This window comes from Eucalyptus grandis, chromosome 2, assembly GCF_016545825.1.
Source record: "Eucalyptus grandis isolate ANBG69807.140 chromosome 2, ASM1654582v1, whole genome shotgun sequence".
Taxonomy (NCBI): Eukaryota; Viridiplantae; Streptophyta; class Magnoliopsida; order Myrtales; family Myrtaceae; genus Eucalyptus; species Eucalyptus grandis.
Window position 1 is genome coordinate 43,675,525 of NC_052613.1, and position 23,567 is coordinate 43,699,091.

At 39.3% G+C, this 23,567-nt stretch overlaps 4 protein-coding genes across 6 annotated transcripts; 3 read left to right on the top strand and 1 right to left on the bottom strand.

The window, feature by feature from the left end:
• Positions 1-936: 936 nt before the first annotated feature.
• Positions 937-3,216, top strand: LOC104435405 (purple acid phosphatase 3). Of its 2 annotated transcripts, none has more exons than XM_018865416.2 (6): positions 937-1,093; positions 1,628-1,735; positions 1,942-2,069; positions 2,200-2,328; positions 2,425-2,492; positions 3,000-3,216. In XM_018865416.2, exons 1-6 carry the CDS (start codon positions 937-939, stop codon positions 3,214-3,216), a joined length of 807 nt encoding a protein of 268 aa, XP_018720961.2. The 2 variants fall into 2 exon arrangements, with proteins under 2 accessions (XP_018720961.2, XP_039161664.1); XM_039305730.1 differs by having other exon boundaries at positions 1,628-1,649; positions 1,940-2,069.
• A 2,431-nt stretch (positions 3,217-5,647) lies between these two features.
• LOC104433011 (purple acid phosphatase 3) lies at positions 5,648-9,771 on the top strand. Its single transcript, XM_010045621.3, has 7 exons — positions 5,648-6,080; positions 7,954-8,110; positions 8,287-8,394; positions 8,573-8,700; positions 8,918-9,046; positions 9,187-9,254; positions 9,352-9,771. Exons 1-7 carry the CDS (start codon positions 5,892-5,894, stop codon positions 9,563-9,565), a joined length of 993 nt encoding a protein of 330 aa, XP_010043923.2. The 5' UTR covers positions 5,648-5,891; the 3' UTR covers positions 9,566-9,771.
• A 3,498-nt stretch (positions 9,772-13,269) lies between these two features.
• Positions 13,270-17,288, top strand: LOC104433012 (purple acid phosphatase 3). Its single transcript, XM_010045622.3, has 7 exons — positions 13,270-13,612; positions 15,416-15,572; positions 15,733-15,840; positions 16,046-16,173; positions 16,379-16,507; positions 16,660-16,727; positions 16,823-17,288. Exons 1-7 carry the CDS (start codon positions 13,418-13,420, stop codon positions 17,034-17,036), a joined length of 999 nt encoding a protein of 332 aa, XP_010043924.2. The 5' UTR covers positions 13,270-13,417; the 3' UTR covers positions 17,037-17,288.
• On the bottom strand, positions 16,729-22,875 carry LOC104433013. Of its 2 annotated transcripts, none has more exons than XM_039307399.1 (9): positions 22,729-22,875; positions 22,512-22,638; positions 22,023-22,098; positions 20,471-20,543; positions 20,156-20,251; positions 19,626-19,676; positions 18,332-18,700; positions 17,282-17,948; positions 16,729-17,079 (listed from the first exon to the last, which is right to left on the bottom strand). In XM_039307399.1, exons 1-8 carry the CDS (start codon positions 22,792-22,794, stop codon positions 17,652-17,654), a joined length of 1,155 nt encoding a protein of 384 aa, XP_039163333.1. In that variant the 5' UTR covers positions 22,795-22,875; the 3' UTR covers positions 16,729-17,079; positions 17,282-17,651. The 2 variants fall into 2 exon arrangements, with proteins under 2 accessions (XP_039163333.1, XP_010043926.2); XM_010045624.3 differs by having other exon boundaries at positions 17,282-17,987.
• Positions 22,876-23,567: the final 692 nt, after the last annotated feature.

Genomic DNA, 23,567 nt, shown 5'->3' on the forward strand with positions numbered 1-23,567 from the left:
AGCCACCGACGGCCATGGCTACTCCCCTCACCTCTAGCCTCGCATCATTGGCTCCTCTCATTCTAGCAGCAATAATGATGTGTTCGGGTTTGGCTCACGCCGAACTCGAGCGGTTCGAGCACTCGCCTAAGCCCGACAACTCGCTGAGCTTCTTGGTGGTGGGAGATTGGGGAAGAAAAGGACTTTACAACCAAACTGAAGTTGCTGTCCAGGTCACAATCTTATTCTTCTATAAGTCCTCTTTGGTGTTTTATCCGTCACTATTCATCTCGAGAGATCTTTACGTGAATACATACGGATGAAATGCATGTGTATATACATGTAGTCATGGGTCTTTGCGTAAAATATTGCCATCAAGGCTATGATGGTGAAAGGCATGCATGAAATTATGAAATTTATGGAATGAAACATGCATGACATGTTTTCACATGCATGTGAAAAGAACCACGCCACTTGTAAGGCTGGTACCAATCCTAGCCTAAACTCAGCCAATCATTACTTCCTTGGACTATAATTTATGCTTTCTCGTGCAGTACAAAGCCGACATCTGACCAGAAAATTAATTATTTCAGCTTTTCTATGCAGTGTTCAAACGTCCAATTACTATTCTCGATGCCACGCAGACTTGATTTCGTTATTGTGGCTTTTGATGATTTGGGTCGTGGATATGTTAGCCTCGTCAATCTCTTTACTGATATATTGATTTGCGTTACTGAACGCAAAAAACGAGTATAACCTTAATATTCTCTGTTCTTTAGAGCGAAGGGAACACACTGTACAGCGATATGGTTCCAATGTTTTTATTTTATTTGTCAGATCTACTCTTGATATTGCATCTTGACAGCTTAATAATGCTTGATTTTTACGACGGATGAAAGTAAAATGGCTTTGTACATGTGTACAGTTTTGGAAGTTTGAATTAGCTATGTGTGGCAGATGGGCATCATCGGGGAGATGATGGACATAGATTTCGTAGCCTCCACAGGCGATAACTTCTATGACAATGGACTCACCGGGGTTGACGATCCGGCATTCGATGAGTCGTTCTCCAAAATCTACACAGCGCCGAGTTTGCAAAAGCAATGGTACAATGGTAATTACCTAGCTCTTTAATAATATGGTAGTTTAGGCGAGGCGGGATCAATTAATTCCTAGCCACACATCGACACTAAATCAATACGACATGGTTATTACAATGGAAAAAGAGAAAACCTATCTAACACAGTAAGCTTTCAAGAAATGATATTTGGGCATTGTGAGTTCTCCGGAACATGACGGCAAAGTAAGTTAAGGTTGCCTTAATGAAAGGGTTGCACCAAACTGGCAAAGAGATCAAGAGTTTCCCCAACGGAATACATTACCATGTCTTAATATACAATAGGTGCCTGTCATAGGGAATCAGCAACCCCATACTCTTTTCCAGGTTGGAAAACTTTGGCCAGAATTAAGGTCAGAATTTGATTCGTAAGAACCCTGTGATGGGCCAAGTAACTCAGCCTACAATCCTTGTGAACCAGTCTATGACCAACTTAATCGAACAGTTTTCAATCTACTAAACCTATTCGTGTGTGTGTGTCGATCACTGATTCTTGTTAATGCTACTTTTCTGTCTTTTTGGGGCCTGCAGTTTTGGGCAACCATGACTATAGGGGAGATGTTGAGGCACAACTTAGCCCCATCCTCAGAGCATTGGACAGCAGATGGCTCTGCTCGAGATCTTTCATTGTCAATGCCGGTAAGCCAAAGCACTGGAGTTTGAATTGTTACTTCTATATGTAAATACGCATCATTCCATTAATAGTGTTCGGGGAAATACTTTCTTGTTTTTTCCTCTCGAAATGAAGCATGTGTGGGTTCATATGCTCGAAGATTTTTTAGTTGTATGATTTACTTAATCTTGTTTGCTGATCAAATCTCCTTAATAACCTTCTGTATGAGCAGAAATTGTGGATATCCTGTTTGTGGACACAAACCCTTTTGTTGATGAGTACTTCACAAAGCCAGGAGGCTATAACTATGACTGGAGAGCGGTATTGCCCAGAGAAAAGTATCTCTCCAATCTCCTCAAGGTACATATCATCCATTCTGCCCTTATTTAGATGTAACTTACGTATCTTAATCCCGAGAGCATAAATCAAAATCCGTAATCGAGAAGCTCCTGATCCGATCTCAACACGGTGTTTGCAATGATTGATTCAGGATGTGGATTCAGCTTTGAAAGAATCAAGGGCAAAATGGAAGATTGTGGTGGGACACCATACCATCAAAACTGCTGGAATCCATGGGAACACGGAGGAGTTGGTAAAGCAGCTTCTTCCAATCCTTGAGGTAATTCCACTTCCTTTAAAAGACCACCGGGATAAAATTTCTTAGCCCTTGACAACAGCCTTCCTGGATATATCTTCACGATGTTCTGTTTTTCAGGAGAATAATGTCGATCTGTACATCAATGGCCATGATCATTGCTTGGAGCACATATCAACTGCCGACAGGTAACATTTCCCTTATTATCCTAGAAAGACCAAAGACATAGATTTTCCTCTCCCTGGGAATAAAAAGGTAAGAAGACACAGAAATTTTGGCTATGATTGGCGATAACAATGAAAGACAGTGTGAAATGGGGATTGATTATTCTATTTTACAAATTGCAAGACTGAGTAAAGCCAAAGTAGTCCTATTTTTTTTTTTACGTTTAAAATCATTTAGGAAATTGTCCACTCTTAACATTACTAATGGAAAATGAAAATTAATCGATTTGTTATTGACTAATGCAAGATTCACTATCTAAATAGAGAAGATGTTTTATTAACGAGTGTTCTCGAGACACTTGTTAAATATACTTTATTTGGTATAATTCAATTTTCAAAACACTAATCGTGCAAGACCTGTAGGACCTCAATGCATTGTAAGCCGTGAAGATTTGTTAATCTAGTTTTATCGAGCATCTGTTAACGAAATCCAAATGGTAATAGCGACTAATTTGGGAGACTTTAATGCAGCCCAATCCAATTTTTGACAAGTGGCGGTGGGTCGAAGGCGTGGAGGGGGGTGATGAAATGGCCGGCAAATCCGGATGAGGTCAAGTTCTATTACGACGGGCAAGGCTTCATGTCCGTGAAAATCACTCCGGCCCAGGTCGACGTCGCGTTTTACGACGTTTCCGGCAGCGTCTTGCACACGTGGAGCAGGACCAAGGAAATTTTCTCCATCGTGTAGAGGAAGATCTTTATTTTTCACTTGAAGCATGTCCGAAGATTTGTGGTGATCTTTTCGTAAAATTATCATTTGTAAGTCCATCGGTATCTCTATTGACGTTATGTTGGTTAAATTGCAACTGCCAATCAAATTATTACTATGATTTCATGCCATTACAACAATTCTTTTGCAAAAATACGACTGGGCGATCATGTTATGGCAATTAATATGAATTGTCCATAGCTTTCAAGGAAAAGTTGTCCAAAAAATTCTAAACCTATTGCACTTTGACAAATTCAATCCTAAACCTTTTGATTTTGCTAATTGAATCACAAATCTTTTCATATTTTATCAATTGAGTACATTAAACTAATTTTAGGAGGAAATCACTAACGTGAATACTAGATGCCCTATGTGACGTGATCAACACCGACATGAATAATTTTAATATTTTTTAAAAATTTTCTAAAACTTTATTTTTTAAAACTTTTTTTCCCTGTTTTTTTTTTTTTCTTCCAAGGTTGGCAAGGGCCACCAGCCATCCCCTCATTGGTCACAGGCAAGGACTAGCCAACCCTCATTGGACTTGATTAAAAAAAAAAAGAAAAAAAAGTTATAAAATAATTCAATTTCAAATATATATATATATATATATAATTGTCAATATCAATGCCAGACTGTCCCTACGTGGCACTACCGATATTTACATTAGTGATTTCCAATTAAAATTGATCAGATAAACTTAATTGGCAAAATGTGAAAAGGTTTAGGACTTACTTACTACAATTGAATGGTTTAAAATTGAATTGGCCAAAATGTAGCAATTTTAGTACTTTTTGGGCAATTTTCCCTCTTTCTAACATATACGTGCTTTAGTAAAAATAAAAAATAAAAAAGAATCTTATCTATTCGTCTTATCTAACTGAGTCACTCATTAGTAAATAAGAGCAATATTTGGCTCCCGCTAATATGGAAGTTAGTAATTTGTCAAGCTTTTATATATTTTATAACATAAGTTCACTTATCATCTGTAATTAAGTTCTCATCAACAAACTTCACCTTCATCTCGTCAATTGTAGCTTGATAAGCATAAACATGTCAAAATGAGTCACAAACCTATTTATCAACCTATATTTGATAGGCTGAGTTATTATATGAATTAGTTATATTCATTAAATGGATCATAAATAGGTTTCGAATGGTAAGTAGTGTTAAATGGGTTCATCACTTACTTAGACACAATCCGCTCTATGACTCCCTCTTCATTCTCTCTCACCCTCATTTGATACTCTCACTCGCTCTGCACTGTAACCTCGGTTTGGGTATGAATTATCGAAAATTTGATTAAATATGAAAATATTTTAGTAATGATCGGTTGGGTATAAGTCGATAAATTTGTGTTGTGTAGAAATGGGTCAATGTGAGTCTAATCATTTTTTACTTGCTTGACCTAATCATTTGACGGGGCTAGACAAGAGTTACTGAGGGGTCTTTAGTCTTGGGTGGCCGAGAGATTGCCCTGTCTCAAACGACCTCCCATTTGAGGTGGCAACTTGATATAGGAGGTCATAACCTCAATAGAGAGAGATGTTAGATTGAGGTTTTTTCTATAGTAAATTACTCAACAAATAGGAACATTTGCTTTGTTTAAGATAATTGGACTTGATCTAATTATCCCTAGCCTCAAGGAATCAAGATAATGATACAAATGATCTATGAAATTTGGCCCAATGTGTAATATGGACTCTAGACTTTTAATTTGTTTAACGTAATATTGAATTATTGGTAAATATTCAATGCAATCACTACGTTTGCTCACACAACAAGTCAAATGTTGTTTGATGATGCAAATTATTATATGTTGAATTGAATTTTTTGAAAATATGAGTTAACATACCTATCTTTTTATCTATTTAATTTTGAAAAGGAAAAGAAAAATTATGACATTAACATGGCCATCATTATTTAATAACGAAGATTATTATACTGTAATTTGATATGAATATATTACTTGAATAATCTACGCATAACCTTTTTTTTTTGTTCACTATCTAAAGCTTTGGGCTTTCAGTATTTAAAGGCCAGCATTTGGCCAATGACACCTCTAAATACTGAACCAAACACCTAAATTTTTCCCCATATGGGCTTTCGGGGCTAAAAGCCCCTTGGGAATACTGAACCAAACGAGGCCATAGTTTAGATGAGCTTCTATGAATTTCTAGTTGCGGCATTCGTTTTCGTTGGCCTTGACGTTCCCTGACGAAGAAGCCAAAACACCCATGGCAGTCAAGAAAGTTTTTTTTGGAGAGATTCTTTCCGTCGGATGGCTTCGCAAAACATCCGAAGCCAATTACTATATTCGAACCACAAATTCAGATGCTAACTGGCGACGCACGACCTACAGACATCATCAAAGCCGACAACATGTGACATTGTTCCATTTTCCCTGTCCGACGTTGTCCTTCTCAACAAGCCATCCACCATTGTCAAACCCCACTTCCATCCAATCCCAAGCCATCTTCTCATCATCAAATACCACCCCACCAAAGGATAAAGCCCTAATCAAGAACCGTATAAGTTATCATCCTCAAGAAAGTCATTCGAGTCCTCCCTCTATTCGTTTTCCCTCCATTAATTTCTGATCCGATCTTGGATTGCTTTGAGCTCTGAACACATTTCTGTGGCAAAAGGAGAGGATGGTTAAAGCGGGGTATCGCCTCCTCTTCTTGGGTGGCTTGTTATCATGGCTATGCTTGGCTTCCCCGGCCACGTCGGAGCTGCAGCGGCTCCAACACCGCGTCAAACCTGACGGGACTCTGAGCTTCTTGGTCGTCGGCGACTGGGGAAGAGAAGGGAACTATAACCAATCTGAAGTTGCTTCCCAGGTTTTCACATACATCCTTTCTTTTTTTTTTTGTCAATTCCATGAATGATGATTTCCTTTTGGCGTTGCTTAACGTTGGAACCTCACGATGACTTAGCAACGTTGGGTCAATTTCGAGAAATTTACGGAAAGACACTCATATTTTTCCTGTCAATTATGATGTCATATTTAGCTTCCCTGAAACATCTTGTATGCGGGGTTGAATGTCTTAGTTTGCACGAGTGTATCTATTTTTCCCTTAACCAACCTATATTTCAAGGATCATCTATATATAGACTGCCAGGTGCATGCTTCCGGAATGTTTAATCGAAATAATTCCTCATGCATTTGGAGCGATTGCTACCTTACTTACGGAGTGCAATCAAGTTAATAGAGTTTATAATTTTCGCAATTGAATCCTATATTTTTACTAAAATGTGCAATCAAATTGTAAAATTTTTAAATGATGCAATCAAATCCTATATTTACTCAAAAGTACCATTACATACAAAACATTTACTGAAAAATGCAATTTAAGACCACTTCATGAGCAATTTTTCAGCGCCACTAGACCAAAAATCTAATGTTCATCACACTCTTTGAAAAAATGATCCTAAACTTTCATCTTGCCAAATATCGAAAGATGAGGAGTTGGATTGCAAGTTGTAGGTTAGATCTAAGGCGGCCTTCCTACATTTATGATTTAACGTGATGATGAATCTTGAATGGTAATCATATCCACATTGTTACTTGATAAATGCCCTTTTTTTTTCATTTCCTATTTTATGAGAATCCGTTTCTTTCCTTTTTCTCTATTTATGTCTATGTTTTCTTTGTTTTGTGTGGGGATCTGCCTTGGAAAGGTCAATAGATCCTGATGGAACCTTAACCATTAAGTCACAAAATCGTTGACAAATTGCATCAGTTATGTAAGCGAGTGAATTTCCTAACCGCCCAATATCAATATAAAACGAAATTTCCCCACATAGAACCTAAACCTCTAGGACATGCTGTCGCAATCCTCTCACGCATTTTACGAGCGTGATGCCAGATTGATTAGGCATGCGGACAGATGATTCTTTTGAATGACGAATAGAGTAGATGCATTATTGACAAACCATAGGGTTGAGATTGCTTCCTATGTGAGTGTCGGTCGTAAGTTCTTGACCTAGTTGCCATGGAAGAGGTCACTTTTTTATAGCCAATTGAAAGCGAAAAGGCAAAGGAACTAACCAAAGTGTTTCGCTGTCTTGGATTCATCCACTAGCTTTACGTTATTCATGTTCTCTCTCATCAACAAAGCATAATTCTATGGATATTCCATTGAGATTTCTAACTTGCGTTAGGATTCAATGCCGTGCTCCCTTTAGAAAATAGAAGCACTTAAAGTATATTTCAATCGAAGCACAATATGTTGAGTGGTTATCCAGCACATCGGATTGGCGGATACCTTGAGCTTTTAGATTACGATCGATTTACGTGAGATTCACCAAAAATCAACAATTGAGATGTACCTTAGTATGTATACATAGAAGTAGCAACCCTTATACTCCATATGTTGACAATGATAAGATCATCCATGTCAATCATGTTGAATGTAAAAGATGTTGTTCGTTCTTCATATATATATATGTGTGTATCGCAAAAGCTACAGTTATAATATTAAATAATCCTAATTCATATCTTCTTAAAACTTCGAACTCTCCTATCTAATTGCTAAAGCACATAGCAAGGTCATATAGAGTACTTTGTGGCATGAGTCAGCTCACGCTTTTACTGTTTTTCTCATGACTTTAGTATTCTATAATTGAGAAATTCGCTTTTGTTTTAGTCTTCAAAATCAAGCTGAGAGATTGTTACTTTAATTCTTGTATTTTCCTCATTGATTATCGTAGATGGGAGTGATTGGAGAGAGGCTGGACATAAACTTTGTGATCTCCACCGGCGACAACTTCTACGACTGCGGATTGACCGGAGAAGACGACCCTGCATTTTTCAAGTCGTTCACGGACATCTACACCGCCCCGAGCTTGCAAAAGCCGTGGTACAATGGTAAATCCCGAACTCCTAAAATTAGTCATAACCATGTTCAATTTTAGGCCTTCAAGTTAGATCAATTTATAAAAGAAAAGGACTAAGCAGAACTTTTTAGGGATTTGGAATTAAATTCTGATGAAGGGTTTTTTAAATTTTTAATTTTAATGACCTTGTTTTTGTGGCATGCACAGTTTTGGGCAACCATGATTATAGGGGCGATGTTGAGGCCCAATTAAGCCCCGTCCTAAAGGAAAAGGACAGCAAGTGGGTCTGCTTCAGATCATTTATCCTAAACGCAGGTAATTACCATCTTTAATCTTTTCTCGGGATGACTAATCTGATCATTTCTTGTTCATCCACGTGTCTAAGAGATGGAAATTAAGGAAAAAGAAAAAAGGAGGCCAAAATTGTGTAAACGGACTTTTCTCCTCCGTTTGCTTTTCCATTAGAAAAGATTAACTAGAGCAGTTCCAACAGAAATCGCGGAATTCTTCTTCGTGGACACGACCCCGTTCGTCAATGAGTACTTCACGGACCCTAGAGAATACAACTACGACTGGAAGGGCGTGGAGCCGAGGGACGAGTATCTGTTCAGCCTCGTGAAGGTACACATCTCTGATTTATTAGATTGTTTTTAGAGCATATTTATGTGGAACTAACGAACCTTCTAATCCCACACGAAGTTCCAAAAAACAAAATGAAAAAAAGTTCCATATTTTAAAGAAATTGTCATGCAAATGAGACACTTCTTTTTTTCTAATCCAGCCCTACATTTCCCCTCTTCTTCTTTTTTTCTTTTATCCCCAAAAATGCCTGCAATAGGATGTGGATTCAGCTCTAAAGGCCTCCTCAGCAAAATGGAAAATCGTGGTCGGCCACCACACCATAAAAAGCGCAGGTCAGCATGGCGTCACCGTTGAGCTCGAGAAGCAGCTCCTCCCCATCCTCGAGGTCATTCCTCAAAATTCTCATTTTCTTGGTCGATTACTAAATTTTTTATACGCGCCAACTTAAACATTCAATTCCACGTCAGCTATAGGATAATGTCTCGATTACTTACATTTTCCCTATTTTTCTTTTTTTGGCATCAGGCCAATGATGTTGACCTTTACGTGAATGGGCATGACCATTGCTTGCAGCACATCACTAGCACGGACAGGTATAGATTCTACAGCTTCGGCATTAGCTTTCTTGGATTTTCTCCTTTAATAATAATAACAAAAATTCGTTTTCTCTATGAAAAAAAAAAATTGCAGCGACATTCAATTCATTACGAGCGGAGGCGGGTCACAGGCGTGGAGGGGCAAGATAAGCTCGTGGAAGCCGGAGGAGATGAAGTTCTATTACGACGGGCAAGGTTTCTTGTCCGTGAACATGACTGGAGACCGAGCCGACCTCGTCTTCTACGACGTCTTTGGACAAGTCTTGCACAAATGGTCCATCTCCAAACAGCTTCACGACGCTGCTTAGTCAAATAAATTATACTCTCAGCTCTAATTATAGCAAATTATTACTACGCAGTACGCAGAGAGAGAGAAGAACGTTATATGGTTAGCCGATGCACATGAAAATGTTTTAGAACATGCTGTGAGTCGACCTTGATGCAGAAAAATAAACGAGACCATGTATATCGATATGATGCATAAGGAAAAAGAAATTACGCGTTAAGAAGTTTATTCTCCCCATAATCTCCCTTGCTAAAGCTGAACTGAACGTGGCTCTCCTAATTTTACTTCTTTTATTTCTGCAACTGTAATATGGCTAGTGACTTGAAGAGACCAGCTGCTACTGGCAGCTAAAATGGGGAAAATGACTTAGCACTTCCATTCGAGTTTGAGCTGCGAAGTGTATGCGACGTGCAGTGCCAGTTATCGATTGCAATCGTGGCAAATAAATGGGTTCGACGCCTTCAAAGCTCGTGAAATGCAGAGGCATATGAAAACACATTCTAATTCAAAGCTCATCGAATGCGATCTCAAAAATTGACTGATGATTTATCCAGAAAGGTAAGCTGCTGAGCAAATTCTTGTGAAGCTCGTTCGTGTAATCTCTCCACGCATCAACAGCAGCAGAAAAGCTGGCCCAACAAAATACTTCAGGAGTCCCGCACCCGTCACAGCTCATACACCCGAATGTCGTCTGCGCTAACCATCGATCCTTTACAAATGTAAATTCCAAAGTCATTTGCATTCTGGCTTTGTGATCAGGACAGCGGGATCACCTTTCCGTCCTCCATTATAGTGTCGTGCCTCTGCAACTCGGAAGCTTGCCACGAGTAATACTGCACCACCTGAGCAGGAAAAGCGATGACTTGGATACTTAAACCACCAAAATTCAAAAGAAATGTTCGTAACCAAGTAAACCAGACCTTACTTCGAGGTCTCTGAACGATGAAACATAGACTGATTACCAAACAGAACTCTTAGACCCCCATACTCATGCACTTGCTAGTACGTCATGTTTAGAGAATTTGTGCAATATCTAAAAGCTATCCATCTTGCTTGAGTGAATACTAAACAGGGTGAAAAAGGTTTACTCTATATCATCTTGCTTTAACATGTTCGGTAACATAGGTTCGCTTATCATCTATATTTCCTCAACAACAAACTTCACCTCCACTTTGGGGAAAATTGTCTAAAAAATCTTAAACTAGTTTGATAAGAGTAGACAAATCAAAATGAGTCATAAACAATTTCTAAACTCATACTTGATGGGCTAAGTTGTTATATGGGTTAGTTATATTTAGTAAAGACATTTTCATTTTTCAATTATAGCTTCACAACTTACTTAGACCCGATCTATCTTAAGATTATTTCTTCACTCTCGATTGCCCTCACTTGATCTCGCACTCACTAACTTCATGCTCTCACCTTAGTTTGAGTATGATTTTTGCTAAATTGAATTAAATATGGAAGTTTTTTAGCAATATGAGTCTATCAGGTATGGGTCACAAAATTTGTACTGCATAAAAATGGATCAAAACGGGTTAAATAAGTTGATTTAGATTGGACCGTTTTCAACTCGACTCAACCCACCCATTTGATGGGTCTAGACAAGAATATTTTAGAGGGCTTAGTCTTGGACAACCAAGGGATTGCTCAATCTCAAGCTATCTCCTGTCAAAGCTTGCAACCCAATATGGGAGGTCATAAACTCCCGCGAAGGCATGTAGAGAGAAGATATTAGATGAGGCTTTTTCCGGAGTAAATTACTCTAAGGATAGGAACATTTTGCTTAGTTTAAGATAATTGAACTTGATCTAGTTATCTTAGGGAATCAGGATAATGACACAAATAGTTAATTTGTTCGATGTGGTCTTTGAACTATTGGTGACTGCTCCACATAAACCTCCCGTTTGCTCAAATAACAAATCAGACATTTTTTATGACACAAATTATAATATGCTGAATTGGATTTTTGAAAATGATGAGTCAAGAAACCCTTCTTTGTATCCATCTAATTTTGAAAAGGAAAAGAAAAATTAAGATGTTAACATTTCTATCATTATTTAATGACTCAAATAATTATATCGTAATTTGAGATGAATATCATACTTGGATAATTTATATGCAACCTTTTTTTTTTGCCCACTGTCTAAACTTAATGAATGGAAACCACATTAGCAAATACCACTTATTTGAACTAACGAAATTACAACGCTAAATATTTTTATATAGCTTAGGTACTATATTGAACATTTAAACCAATTAAAAACCAACAACATTATTTAGGTTGTCCCATATTGATTTAGGAAGGGACTAATGATCGGTAGGAGAAGTGTTAAAAAAGTCTTAAACTTTTTGTATTTGTGCCAATTTAATTCTAAACCTTTTTATTTAGTGTCGATTCAGTCATTTCCGACCAATTTTGGTCGGATTTTGCTAACTAGGCGTGACGTGGCCCAATCGCCGCCGACGCAAACAACTTTTAATAATATTTTAATATTTAAAATATATATTCTTTTTCTTCTTTTTTTTTTTTTTTGCTTCTCTCATCTTTCCTCTGGCCGGTCGCCATACCTTGGCAATCGGCCAGAGGCGATGGTCGACGAGCCTCATCGGCCACCTCACCAGTGGCCGTGAGGGCGACCTCGCCCATGGCCTCGCGGCCTGGGCAACGCTAGCGAGGTCGAGCCTCACTGGCCATGGGCGAGGCTCAACCCTCGCTAGCCCGGCGAGAGGCCACCGTCGAGGCCGGGCGGCCTTGAGCTGGCCACGCGCCGAGGGGAGGGGGGCGAGGGTCAAGCCTCGCCCATGGCTAGTGAGAATCAACCTCACTGAATCGCGGCCTAGGCAAAGTCCCCGAGGCTCGCCCTCACCGGATCTAGCAAGGTCAAGCCTCGTCGGCCGTCGCCTCTGACCGATCGGCAAGGTCCGACAATCAACTGGAGGAAGGAGGAGGAGAAGGAAAAAATAAAAATAAAAAGAAAAAATTCAAAAATATTTAAATAATAGTAAAAGTTATCCACATTAGCACTGATAAAGCCACATCAGCCGGCTAGCATCTAGTCAACAAAATCTAGCCAAAATGCACCGAAAAAGACTGAATCGACACAAAATAAAAAGGTTTAGGATTAAATTGGCACTAAAAATAGGTTTATGACTAAATTAGCACAAATACAAAAAGGTTTATAACTTTTTTAACACTTCTCTCAGTGATCGGTTTATAAGAGCAAGAGAAAGGCTCACATTTTAAACTAGTTTTTTGGAATGAAAGGGATTCAAAATCACCCAACAAATATTACACATTGCCCAATGTTTAATGATCATTTGTGTCATTCTCCCTGATAAATCCATTTCCTTTATACATAGTTTAGATGTGCTTCTATGAATATGTGTATGCGTCATTCGTTTTCGTCGGCCTTGACGCGTCCCCGCGAAGAAGCCAAAAACATCTAATCTCAGTCGAGAGAAATTTCCTCCGGAGAGATTCTTTCCCTCGGATGACCACGCAGCACGTCCGAAGCCATTTATTACTATACCAATCACAAATTCAGACGCTAACTGGCAACACACGACCGACACACATCGTCAAAGCCAACAACAATTGACATCGTTCCGTTTCCCCTATCCGATATCGTCCTTCTCAACAAGCCATCCATCATTGTCAACCGACTTCCGTCCAATTCCATGGTATCTTCTCATCATCAAACACCGCTCCCCAACAGAGCTTATATAAAGCCCTAATCAAGAACCATGTAACGCATCAGCCTCAAAAAAGCCATTCAATTCCTCCCTCCATTCGTTTTCCCTCCGTTAGATTTCTGATTTGATCTTTGGATTGCTTTGAGCTCCGGACAAGTGCCTTCGGCACAACGAGAGGATGGTTAAAGGCGGGCATCGCCTCCTCTTCTTGGTTGGCTTGTCGCTATGGCTATGCTTGGTTTCGCCGGCCACGTCGGAGTTGCAGCGGCTCCAACACCCCACCAAACCGGACGGGGACGGGACTCTCAGCTTCTTGGTCGTCGGCGACTGGGGAAGAGAAGGGAACTACAATCAATCTGAAGTTGCTTCCCAGGTTCTCACGTCCAGCCTTCTCTTTTCTTTTGTCAATTGCATGAATTATGAAGAAATTACCGTTTCTTAACGTCGGAACCTCGTGGTCACCGAAACTTATGGGAAACCACTCGTTTTTTCCTATTAGTGAACACTAATTCTGATGGCCCAGTCCTACCTAAATGGTACCAAATAAAATTCGTACCAATGGATGACGTCATAATTAGTGTCCCCGACACATCTTGTATGGCTCAGATTGTCCAACCCATCGATTTTTCTATGAAATAATTGGTGCGGTGTTCCTTATACTTCCTTAACCCATGTATATTTCGAGGATCATCTGCTATATTAGCGACATACTTCCGAAAATGTTCGAGTGAAATCATTTCTTTTTCATTTGAGACAACTACGAGTTTATAACTGGCCATAAACTTTTTAAATTTTTGCAATTAAAAACGAAACTTTAATATTGCAACGTGCTATTATGTTCTAAACCATTTAATTGATACAATTAAACCCTATATTCACTGAAAAGGCCAATCAAGTCGGGAACATATAATGAGAAATGGAATTTAAGGCCGTCACATAAACAATTATGGAAAAATGGAAGAGTTCGATCGTAAGTTTCTTGTTAAGGCTTAGGACGTCTGAGCTCCAAATTACTTTTCTCTTCCTGCTTTCCCTTAAGCTAACAACATTTCATGAAATTAAAGTGATGACGAATGGGTAACAATACGCGCATGTTGCTTGACAAACGCGATCTTCTTTTAAAATGAAAACCCATTTCTTCCCGATTCTCTCTTCTTTCATTTCTTTGCTTGGAGAGGTCAATCGATCCTGATGGGAACCCTAACCAGCAAGTCACACACTAGTCGACAAATCGCACGAGTTACGTAAGCGAGTGAATTCCGCAACCTCCCCACATCAAATATAAAACGAAATTTCACCCAAATAGAACCTAATTCTCCAGGACACGTTCTTGCATTCCTCGTCACGCATTGTATGAGCGTTGGAAGATGCTTCTGTTTAATCATGAATAAAGTCGATGCATTCTCGACAGACCGTGGGGTTGAGGTTCTCCGATGGACAACATCGCGTGCTTTGGCTTCCCATGTGCGTGTCGGCCGTAGTTCATATTCTCCCTGGCATCAGCAAAGCATCATTCGGTGGATATTCCATTGAGAATTCCAGCTTGCGTTAGGAGTAAATGCCCTCGCTCCAGTGCTCCACCATTAAGAAACAAATAGTACTAAAGCATATTTTGATCTACTTATGATATATTGAGTAGTTATCCCGCGTATTGAATAGGTGGGGTACCCTGCTCGCATGAACGTTTAGATTATGACAAATTCTTATGAAATTCCCCATAAATCAATAATTGAGACGTACCATAGTATTTATAAGATATACTAACCTCTAAAATCTTCTATTGTTTACAATGATAAAATTGTCCATGGCAATCATGTTGAGCCAAAAAAAGTATATATTACTCATCAGGAACATCTATTGCACAAATAGCTACAATTCGAATATCAAATTATCCTAATGGAGATACTTTTAAAACTTTGAATTATCCTGATTAGCACTTAATAAAGCAATAGGGAAAATAGTAATTGACTCGTTGCATCTCGTCACCAATAATAATGTTATAAAGAGTGTTTTGTGGCACGAGTGTGGTCGTGCTTTATTGTTTTTCTCGTGACTTAAATATGCTACGGTTGAGAAATTCACCTTCGCTTTTAGCCTTCAAAATCAAGCTGAGAGTGCAGAAAATCACAAGCGATTGTCACTATAATTCTTGTATTTTCCTCATTGATGATCGTAGATGGGAGTGATTGCAGAGAAGGTGGACATAGACTTCGTGATCTCTACCGGTGACAACTTCTACGAAAACGGATTGACCGGAGAAGATGACCCTGAGTTTTTGGAATCGTTCACAGACATCTACACCGCCCCGAGCTTGCAAAAGCCGTGGTACAATGGTAAACGCCAAACCCCTGAAATTAATCATAACCATGTTCAATTTTAGGTTACAGCACAAAAGGACTTAGCAAAACCTTCCAGGAATTTGGAAATAAATTCTGAGAAAGTGTTTTTTCTTTAATCTTTATTTTAATGATCTTGTTCTTGTGGTACGCACAGTTTTGGGCAACCATGATTATAGGGGCGATGTTGAGGCCCAATTGAGCCCCGCCCTGAGGAAAAAGGACAGCAGGTGGATTTGCTTCAGATCATCCATCCTAAACGCAGGTAATTACCATCTTTAATCTTTTCTCGGCATGACTAATTTAATCATTTCTCATGCATCGACGTGTCTAAGAGATGGAAATTATTTTATTTTTTTTAAAAAGAGAAAAAAGAAGAAGAAGAGGCCAAAATCGTGTGGTTGGATTTCCTCCTACGTTTTTGCTTTTCAGTTGAAAATGATTGTTAACTACCGAGGCGATTCCGACAGAAATTGTGGAATTCTTCTTCGTGGACACCACACCATTCGTCGATAAGTACTTCACGGACCCAGGAGAGCACAAGTACGACTGGAAGGGCGTGGAGCCGAGGGACGAATATCTGTCCAACCTCTTGAAGGTACGCATCTCCGACTCATCAGATGTTTTTCCAGGCATAATCATGTGAAACTAACGAATTTTCTAATCCCGCATGAAATTCCAAAAAACAGTATGAAAACAAGTTCCGTAGTCTATAGAAATTGTCATATAAATGAAACTTTTTTTTTTCTAATTCAGCCTACATTTCTCCCCATTTTTTTTTTCAAAAATGACTGCAAAAATAGGATGTTGATTCAGCTCTAAAGGAGTCCTCAGCAAAATGGAAAATCGTGGTCGGTCACCACACCATAAAAAGCGCAGGTCACCATGGCGTCACCGTCGAGCTCGTCGAGCACCTCCTCCCCATCCTTGAGGTCATTCCCGAAAATTCTCATTTTCTTGGTCGATTACTAATTTATTTACGCACCAAATTAAACATTTTATTCCACGTCAGCTATTATATCCTAAGATAATGTCTCGATTACTTACCCTTTCTTTTTTTTCTTTTTTCTTTTTTCTGCATCAGGCCAATCATATTGACCTTTATGTGAATGGCCATGACCATTGCCTGGAGCACATCACCAGCACAGACAGGTAGCTTCTACAGTTTTGGCATTAGTTTTCTTTGATCTTCTCCTTCAATAGTAATAACAAAAACTCGTTTTCTCTATTAAAAAAAAAAATTGCAGCGAAATTCAGTTCATTACGAGTGGAGGCGGGTCGAAGGCATGGAGGGGCGACATAAGGTCATGGAAGCCGGAGGAGATGAAGTTCTATTATGACGGGCAAGGTTTTCTATCCGTGAGCATGACTGGAGACCGAGCCGATCTCGTCTTCTACGACGTCTTCGGACAAGTCTTGCACGAATGGTCCATCTCCAAACAGCTTCACGACGCTGCTTAGTCAAATAAATTGTACTCCGAGCTCTGATTATAGCAAAAAGTTACTACACAGAGAGAGAAGAAAGGTATATGGTTAGTTTAGCAAGAAAAAGTGACCCATAAACGAGATCGGATCTCGTTGGGTATTATCTTCATGAAGCAGCCAATACACGCAAAAATTTTTAGATCTTGCTGTAAGTCGACTTTGACGTAGATAAATAAACTAGACATGTATATTGATATAATGCATAAGGAAAAAGAAATTACCCGATAAGAAGTTTCTCTCTTCGCAATCTCCCTTGCTAAAGCTGAACTGAACATCCGCTCTTGTAATTTTATTTCTCTTGTTTCTGCAAATCTTATATGGCTAGAAACTTTAAGAGACCAGCTGCTAGTGGCAGCTAAAATGGGGAAAATGAATTGCACTTCCTTCCTAGTTTGGGCTGTGAAGTGATGCCATGATCAAAGTATGGAATCAATGCCTTCTAACTGGATCTGCGCCATCCATTAGCGTGGAATCCAAGAGAGGCTCATGATGGAATCCGCAACAATGAACAGTTTGAGACACTGTTAGACTACCTTCTTAAGGGGAATTTAAGATTATGAAATGCAGAGGCATACGAAAACAAATCCTAATTCAAAGCTCATCAAATGCAACGTCAAAGATCGACTGATGACTTCTCCAGTAAGGTAAGCTCCTAAGTAAATCCCTGCGAAGCTTGTTCGTGTAATCTCTCCACGCATCAACAGCGGCACAAAAGCTGGCCCAACAAAATTCTTTAGGCGTCCCACACCCGTCACAGCTAGTATGACCAAATGTCATCTGCGCCAACCGTCGATCCTTTACAAATGTCGATTCCAAATCCCTTACATTCTGGCTTTGTGATCCAGACAATGGGATCACCCTTCCTTCCTCCAATATAGTAGCGTGTCTCTGCAACCCGAAAGCTTTCCATGAATAATACTGCACCACCTGAGCAGGAAAAGCAATGACTTGGATACTTAACGCACTTATCACATCACCACCAAAATTTAAAAGCAATGTTCATAAAGCAAGGAGACCAGACCTCATTTAGAGATCTCTGAATGATGAAACATAGACAGATTACTGAACAGAACTCTCAGACCACCATACTTCATTGACTTGCAAGTACATCATCTTTAGAGAATTTGTTTATTATCTAAAAGCTATCCATCTTGCTTGAGTGAATACTAAACAGGGTAGACAAATTTTTTTCCATATCTAAGAATTTGTTCCAACATTTGACAATATATCCCAAACTATAAAACAAAACAAAGCAAAAAAGTTGAGAATACCTGCAGCGCGTGCAACACATTTTCAAATTCCTGGTTAAACAACTCATTATTCCTTGTTAACTGCAGTGGTTTCATCAGAAGATCAGACACGTCCAAGACGTTTGTCTTGTCCTCTATGGGATAAATACCAAATCCCAGAGCATAAATTCTTGCACAGCATATATTGATTGCTGAATCATGGTCAGAAGATTGATCTGGTGAAAACCAGTACATATTACTGGATGCCGGCAAGGGTAAGTTGGAGCTGGGAACATCAGTCACTTCAGTTGAGGAAATCTCTGAGAGACGAGACACAAGTTTGACATCCTCATCATGAGCACCATCACGGCTAAACCATAGTGTAAGAGTAAGTCTTTCCCCGTCAATGATCTGTCAAGAAATGAAGTATTTAGTACAAGAGCTAGAGGCTGTGATAAATGTATCATAAACATACTAGTGCTGCAAGTTGGCAGCCTAGACCTATGAAATTGCTCATGTCGCAAACCCATTTTCCCAGAATCCATATCACTTTAATCATACCATTAACACTCAATTGTCAATTAGTGGGTGCTTTGAGGCTAAGTCCACGCAAATTCGAACCTAAGTTATGACAATAGCCAGATGTATACACACTTTCATTACTTGCAACTACAAGAAAAGCAGATGCATTTGTTTGAGCAGCCTCAAAGAGGGTGAACCAAGTCATTCCTCTCTAAAAGAGTAAGTTATGCCTTCTGTCCGCCAGGCCCCCACACAAAAATGCACCTTGCTTTTCTTGTAGTTGCAAGTAATTTAAGTTTCTATAGATCTGGCTATTGTTACAACTTAGGTTTGAATTTGCATGGACCTATTCCTCTCTAAAAGAGTAAATTATACCTTCTGTCCGGCAGGCCCCCACTCAAAAATGCATCTTGCTTTTCTTGTAGTTGCAAGTAATTTAAGTTTCTATAGATCTGGCTATTGTTACAACTTAGGTTCGAATTCGCGTGGACCTAGCCTCAAAGAGCGTGCACCAAGTTATTCCTCTCTGAAAGAGTAAGTTATACCTTCTGTCTGCCAGGCCCCCACTCAAAATTCATGGAAATAGTGAAATGCTTACACGAGCAAACACATCAATGTCAAAGCATTTAAGATCAATCTTAACTTCCTCACGATAGCATTAATTCCTACTTTCCTCGACAACCTTGTAAGAGGTCAGAGCAGACACTCTGGTGGGGGCGCACAGTGGTGTGTGAATGTGTATGAGGTTGTGTGCACCCACTGATGCACGGGGAGGACAAGAGAGAGAGAGAAAGTCATAGTCATCTGAATTTACCTCATCAACAGAATGTACATTTCGGTTGTCAGCAGTGTATATCAGAACATCCTGACCATATACAAGGATTCAATTCAATCAAGCTTGCAGAATGGCTCAACCAGAGACATACTTGTCAACTTTAATATGCACACATGAAAAAGAGAATTGACGTACAATTTTTTATTGACACTAATTGGCAAAATTAGATTCATACCATTTAAGCCCCACACAATCGTATTTAGCTCAAGTACTTAATAAGAGACACAGAATTATGATCAGTCATTGTTATCATGCCTTTGAATTAATCTATATGATTATGAGAAAACTTTTATAGGTCTAGTTCCATACTTTTTTTGTCTAAACCACCATATATCATAACCTAGCGAAAACTCAACCAGTTTCAACTACCTCGTCAATACTTTATAGTTCAAATAATTTAAATCCATGACTCCTTTCTGATCAGCAAACTCAAATATCACCATACATGACTCCACCGACCAAACACATAGTTGATATACCACTTGAAGAAACTACAGAGATATACTTACACCAGCTGAAGGTTTAACAGTTGTGGGTTCACCATCCTGGAAATGGAATAGCCCGCCTCTAAAATCTTTCCCATAGCTATTCAAATAACAAACTGCCTTTGGCCACCATAACAGTGAAGACTCAGCAAAGTGAGCTAGAAAAACAAGAACTTTAAAAGATAGGCAAAACAGTACCATATCTACAAATACATAAAACCATTTGGATCTTGAAAGAACAAGCAAAACGTGATAATATCAAGCAAATCAAAATTCAAAGTCAGAAGCCTCAGAAATTGTACAAAGGATGAGTTATATTATTGACAAGCAGTGTGTTACCGCAAAGTCTCTCTGTTTCAGATAAGGCCTGTTATCATCACTATGCCATCCAATGCTCGCTCCTTTAGTCCAGCTGTTTCAAAAGTACAGAATCTCATTGCATCAATAAGAAGATCAAATAGTATCAGCTTCAGTATCCACAAAACTAGGGGAAGTTACAGGAAATGCAATGGTATAAATTATGAGAAGCAAAATGCAGTTCAGAGGACATCCCACAATCTCAACTCACGAAAGTTGGAATCCCCCCACACAATCTGAACTAACAAGAGGTGGAAATCCCCCCAACCTGGTGTAGTCAAAAGCATTTCAAGCGCAAACCTAGCTGCTGAAGTGAGGCCGAGCAATGAGATTTCACTCCTTGAGTGTCAAAGTGATGCGCGTCTTCGATTGGGCACATGCCTTTTATGCCTAAGGTATACAGTACAAGGTCCCATAGTAATTGCCGATAAAATTCTAGGTAAGTAGAACCGCTGCTACTTTTCTTACACCGAGTTATTGTGCCTAGCTTCACTTGGGCGCATGTTATTTCTGCACTTCACGCCCAGGCATTTTTTAGGACTTAGTGCCTTAAGTGCACCATTCGCCTTTGACTACACTGCCTCACCCTGCCCCCGTTGGTGAAAATTGTAACAAACAAACTGCACAAACACAAATAAGCACCCACATGCTTAAGCAGGCACAAAATGTGCAGAGAGAGACAGGCAGAGACGGAGACCATTGTCAATCTGAGGATCCATAACATATCATCAATCTTATATTGGAAAATATGATGCCTGAATGAGCACCTCAGAAATTCATCTTTAGAAAATCAAGCTTACAATACAAGCCCATGTCTTCTCACCAGGCTCTAGCCCAGTAAGTCAAAGAAAAAACAAAAAAAAATCATATTATCTTTGTCTCCTATCAAAATTTCATAGAAGGCCTCCAGGTTGAGAGGGATCGCTACATCCAAAGTTAGTTAAACTGGAAGAAAAAGTAGTTCGAGGATGTATTCTTCCTAGGAACATAGCAACAAACAAGATCTGTTGCACAATTAATCTAGAATTAGAGCCTCATTAGGCCTACTTTATATTAACTTCAATATAGCAGGAGCAGCTTTTTATGCACCAAAATTTTTGCTTATATAATATTCAAAGGTATTTGAGCTTTGGTTGCATAGGTACAAGTGTCAACATATCCAACACTGAGAGAAGTGCTATAAATGTTCGACACTATAAGAAAGAGAACAATGACACCCAATTACAAAACACAAAACCACAAAGATAAGCACCTTAAGTTTCTTCCACTTCAAAGAAAATAAAAGAACAAGCTAGGAGAGGCCAGAAAGAAAGCAACCAGTAACAGTTCTTTAGAGAAGTGATGCACGTCATATTGCTACAAGGAGTCCATATTCTCAGAAAGGTCGATAGATTTGCTCCTCAGTCAAATTACGTCATCAAAACGTCAAAAACACTTAGCTGTTTAAAGCAAAATTGTGATACATTAACAGAAACAAATTCGAAGCCTGACAGAAGCAGTTAAAGTAAATAGTGAACAGATGATAAGAGGAGACCTGACAAGACCAGTAAATTCGATACAGAGCTCAAACTCACATGCAAAGAATTCCTCCACCTTCTCTTTGAGTTTCTCTGACATGAAGAAATGAAGCAGACATTTTAGGATCAAATTGAAAGCTACACTAATTTAAGGGGAAAAAAAATCATAAATTTCTTCTCTGATTCTATTAGTCACGTCAGGCAACAAAAAAAGAGAATTAGTTTGCTCATGATCCAAAAGTACCCGAATAGGAATTACTCTCTCAGAGGCAATTGGACTTAGTTAACATGGAATCAAACCGCAGCACAAAGACCAAAGATCAAAACTTTAATTTACCCAGCAAAGAAAAGCTCCAATAATTGCTCTCAAGCTCTCAAGAAAAGCGAAAAAAATAAAGGGTCCGGTCCATCTGCCACACGAGATTTCTGATTTCACCCAACAACGGATTAAACCCAAGGACCAACTAACAAAGTGAGAAAGAGAGAAAGAGAGAAGGTAATCATACCTCGGATGAGCACGAGGGGCATGATCAAGTGGGCCGAGTTCGTAGCGATGAGATGAGAGAGCGTGGTGGAGAAGACGCCCGGCCGGTACCCAACCGTGCTGCAGCTCTTGTGGATGAACTCCAGCTCCTGCTGTCCAAAAAAAAAAAAAAACAAAAACCGTTGAGTCCAGACGTGACGACATGAACGTGAATGCGAAGGTCTGATGAGATTAGCGACCTTGCACTGCTCGAGAGAGAGGAAGTTGCTGAGCATGAGACGGGGGTTCTGCTCTCGATCCGCCATCTTCGTTCGTTCCCGGGCCCTCTCCCTCCCCGGCAAGCCGGCTTGTAACGAGACAGGACTTGGCTGCGTTTCCGGAAATTTGGTGATTCGTTCAGAAAAAATGAAGGGAAAAGAATAATTTTTATATTTTTCGGTTTAAACTCAAATAGGAAAATGGTAATAGCTTAGCTTAGAGAGATTTTCCAAAATACAAATAGTATTTGATAAATTGGAATTTTAAAGTACATTAAAAACCAACTTTTGTTTAAATGTAGTTTAGTAAAAATTACATAGTTTGTAAATGATTCTTGCTAAATTTAAAAAAAAAAAAAAAAAAAAAAAAAAAAAAGCTTTTAATATTTTTAGTAGAAATCAGCCGCTGCCGATCAAAACAGCCTCTCTTGAAGCGTTGCCTAAATGTCACCAGAGGTCCCATGACCTCAAGAGGCATCACTTGGGACCTCAAGCAACAATCACCTAGGTTCGACAACCTCAAGTGAAACTTGGATCACTGGAACCTAAGCAAGCAATGCCTAGGACCATAGCTTGAGTGGCCACTTGAGTCTCGCGGCCCCAAGCGACAATCGTCGAGTGGTTGCACAACCTCTCAAGTAGCGTTCGCTATCACATGCTACACCTTAGCTAACGATTGTCGACTTCAGTTCGGCTTCTCTGTTCAAAAACATGAAGAAGATGAACAGTGATGGGGTCAAGATTTGCATTCCGAAAATAAAACTTTAGGAATTTATAGACCTGTTTTGGGCTAAAAACCCTTAGAACCCTTTAAAAGTGTA